The 4,233-nt window shown below is 32.7% G+C and overlaps 1 protein-coding gene across 1 annotated transcript; it reads left to right on the top strand.

Moving 5' to 3' along the window:
* Positions 1-3,734: 3,734 nt before the first annotated feature.
* Positions 3,735-4,198, top strand: LOC141818952 (patatin-like protein 1; the record flags this gene model as incomplete). The annotated part of the gene is made up of 2 exons (XM_074706348.1): positions 3,735-3,916; positions 4,017-4,198. Coding segments are annotated over exons 1-2 (332 nt in total), but the record flags the coding sequence as incomplete, so codon positions are not given.
* Between the last annotated feature and the right edge of the window lie 35 nt (positions 4,199-4,233).

The following is a 4,233-nucleotide window of genomic DNA, read 5'->3' as shown; positions in this document are numbered from 1 at the left end:
CGACATGTCAAAGTTGATCAGATGCTAAACAATGGGAAGTCTCGGTAGGTCAAGGTTGATTAGATGCTAGACAAAGAATGTCCTAATAGGTTAAGGTCAACTATATACTAAACAAGACAAGAATTCGACTTTAATAAGGTTAAAATAGGAGTATTAATTGATTGATAGTATGTATCAATCAACTAATAGATGCAAAATCTCAAAAAAAAAAAAAGGGTTGCTATAGTATTGCTAAAATGTTGTTTCAATAGTGCTACAGTGTTGCTACATTAATTGTGGGTAGTATTTTGCTATGATGCAGTCGACTGATAAATTTGATCAATTGATTGATGAACACTGTAACAACATATAGAAGTTTCAAAACTCAACTAATCACAATCAGTCGACTAATAAAATGTAATAGTCAACTAATATCATTGTTCAAGCAAACATAGAGTTTAGAATTTGACTATGGGATTTGATTTTTTGATTATGCAATAGTTGACTAATAGTTATGACAGTTGACTGATATTGAGGTGGATGAAGATGTTGAGCAGACAGGTCAGAATAACATTCAGATTTACAGTGAATTAATCAACTGATGGGTAAAATCAATTAACTGATAGGTGGAAATCAGCCCAGACTTGAAGGCTATAAAAAAGAAAGTTTCAAGGAGATTTTCAATGTCGATTCTTAGAGATTTGAAGATGAAGAACTATTGTATTTTTGGATTCTAAACAACACAAGCAAGCATTTACAATAAGATTTCATTTAAAAGTTGTTTGTGCTTTAATTTGTATTTGTATCATGTATGCTTGTTGTATTTGTTGCAAGATCACGTTGTAAGAGGTGTCTCACTTCTGGAAGTATCTGAAAAGTAGAAAGTTTAGTGGTAGTAATATCACTAGAACTAGGCTTTAGAGTAGTCACCTTAGGAGATGATGAACCAAGTAAAATCTTGAAGTTGTGCATGTGACGTCGATTTTATTTCAAGTTTTCATTGCGCAATCAAAGGACAAGCACGAAATCAAGATGAAACGATTGAAGTTATTCCCCCCCCGACCTCCTCTAACTTGCACGGTCTTAACACTATATTGAAGGAGATAAAAAACTTATATTATATTTTCTTCCTATCTAATCCATTTAGGTTACAACTGACCAATAAATGGATATTTATTGTGTTATTCTTGTATTTTAGTTTAAAAATTATTTTATCTTACAGGATATGTCCAGACTCAGCAACCTCACTATTATCAACCGGTGTTATATCTGATAATACTAAAGTAGGTGATAGAATTGTCTCATTCATCGACTTATTATTTTATGTAAAAACCTCCTTCACAACCAAATTAACATGTTAGTCACTGGAAATAAATTTTTGTTCTCTACTTTTTCATAGATTTTGTTGTGACCAAAGCTTGAATTTGCCCTCTCCTCGATCTTTGGGGGTTCATCATCTGTATTAAGTGGAGCAAAAAAAGTACGAAGAAACAAATGATTATGATTAAAAAGTACTTGTTGTCATTGTTGAAATTTTATAGTATGATAGTTGTAAATTGATGTTCTTTCTGTGTTATAGATTTTGTTCTTTTGGTTGGAAATTAATATGCCTAAATTCTCATTGTTATTGAATTATTATTATTATTGTTGAAATTTTATAGTATATTTGTTGTAAATTAATATTTGATATGTTATTAAATGATCTTGTTATTTTATTTGAAAAATATTTTTTCTTAATCTATATTGTTATTGGATTGTTTTTGAAATTTAATTAGATGAGTACTTTTATAAATTGATATTTGCTCTGTGTTATCATTGTCGTAGTTCTTATAATGAGATGTTAATAAAATTTCTCATACTTTTAAAGTTGAAAAACTCACTACTCTCGATTTAGGATATCACATTCATATTTGAGGACATAGATATATTCAAGAGCTTTAGACGAGTACATTTATCTTTGTTTAAAATCATTTGAAATTCTCTAGATCCATCAATCACTTTTGATCGAAATCCACTAAAAGTGAGAATTTGATATTTATATCATCATAATCCCCATAATCTCACGCTTAATTCACCACCACACAGCCTCACTGATATTTAATTTTTGTCACATTCAATCATACTCCTACTTCCACAACATGCTCATCTACCTTCTTTATGCTTCCCCCTCCCCGGGACTTGATGCGATAGTAAGCGGAATGATGAGCTTCCCAAGTAATGATAGTTCAATTCTCACACAATGTAAATAAATGTCTGCGGCGCTCAAACCACTCGTGGTGTTGGGTCATCCCCATGCCATATCTATACTTCTCAGATTTATCTGATGGTCAATGGAAAACTTTCGTGGGACGAAACGGTCATCTTCAGGTGAATGATGGATAAAAATACCTAGACACCTAGGCCTTTTTTCTATCTACTTTCTTTTCCAAATTTTTGTTATGATCGAATGCCAAAAAATATTTTCATGTTTTTCATTGTCAAGTTTATCTTTAATAACATGATTGAGGAAAATATTTTATGATGATAAATGTCTCATCATAAGATATTAGCAAATGGTTGGATAATTAATGATACACACGGTTATATACAATTAGTATATATACCTAGTTATAGAACTAATTGAATAAGGACACACGAGGTGAGCATCACTAATTAATTAGGTTTGAAAGTAGTATTGTAGATAAACTTAAGCTTCAATAAAGTTATAAATATTTTGGTATACCTACTTTTCTTGATATATATATAAAATTTGTTCTGGGATAATAATAATTATAAAGAGCTCTTAAGAATTTATAAATATTGAAGAAAAGTCAAGGCACTGCATAATAATATCATTTGAAGAGTATATAAGTTTATTATTTGTATTTTAAATAAAAATAAAACTAAATGATTTAAGTTATTTATTTATTAAAAAAACTACTAAATTAGACGACGGTACGCAACCCAATTTTAAGCCCCCAATAATTTACACTCCTCGTGATCGGCGTGAACCGAGTCAACTGCTGCGCACGAATTTGCATGGCAAGTTAGCAACAGCCGTTGATTTCTTCGTAATCAATTTATGAATATTTGGGCCCACTAATTTAATAGCCATAGAACAGGGCAAATATAGCTGTCCACAGCTCGATCTTGATCAAAATACTTATTAAACAAATCATCAACTGAATCACAATTTGATTTTTTTTTGGTAATGTATAGAATCTAAATCTACAAAATATCATAAAAGAAAAAAAAAACTTTAGGGTTCATCTGCTGATCAAAATAAAATAAATTTATAACCGTGATCATGGTAAATTTTATTTCAGTCACGTGCTATCTCTATTTATTTTAATCAATCACCTACTTAGAAATCTTAGAAAATTTATCATAAAGTTAGGATTTTTTTTAACTTTCTGTTATTAAATCATGATGTGCCAAAATGCTCACATGATCATCAAAGTTTACATTTGTCATATTTGCTTTAATTTAATCTATAATATCCCCAACCTTGTTTGTACTTTTGTCTACATACCTCGATGATCTTCCTAATTTAATGAACTTTACTTGATTGATTTAACAAACTACGTCGTCGGGAAAGTTGGTAAGGTAGATCCATATATTCACACGTGCTGCACGTGCTAGCTATTCAATTCATGAAATTTATTATCTGATAGTTGGATTAATTGGGTTTTATTTATTTAATTTTTTAATGCTCATTCTCTCTCTATATATATATGATCTTCCTTGGCACAGGCAACAAAACCATCAGCAGCTAATTATACATCTCCTCAATTACTAAGTTTGTACTATGGCAAGCAGTTCGACTGCAGACGCCTCTACCTCAAATATCCCTCCGCCGTCTTGTGGGAAGAGGATCACCATTCTCTGCATCGACGGCGGCGGGGTTCGCGGGCTCATCCCCGCGAAGATCATCGAGTTTCTAGAAAAGCAACTTCAAGTGTGCATTCGATCGAGAATTGCCTGCATCTTGCTGCGTTTTCTCTTGCTGAATTATTGTATGCATACTGAGAGGTTGAAGCTGATTTTTGGCGTTGCAGGAGCTTGATGGAGGAGACGCGAGAATAGCCGACTATTTCGACGTGATCTCCGGCACGAGCACCGGCGGGCTCATCGCCACCATGCTCGCAGCGCCCGGCGAGAACAATAAGCCACTCTTTGCCGCCAAGGATATCGTTGACTTCTACCTGCAAAACTGTGCCAAGATTTTTCCACGGCACAGGTTAGAATACATGAATCACTAATTACAGTAGTGCT

This window comes from Curcuma longa, unplaced genomic scaffold (genome assembly GCF_044706935.1).
Source record: "Curcuma longa cultivar G26 ecotype Majalengka, Jawa Barat unplaced genomic scaffold, ITB_CL_G26_1.1 contig_26877, whole genome shotgun sequence".
Taxonomy (NCBI): Eukaryota; Viridiplantae; Streptophyta; class Magnoliopsida; order Zingiberales; family Zingiberaceae; genus Curcuma; species Curcuma longa.
The sequence above is the reverse complement of the archived record's forward strand: the minus strand, read 5'-3'. Positions and strand labels throughout refer to the sequence as shown.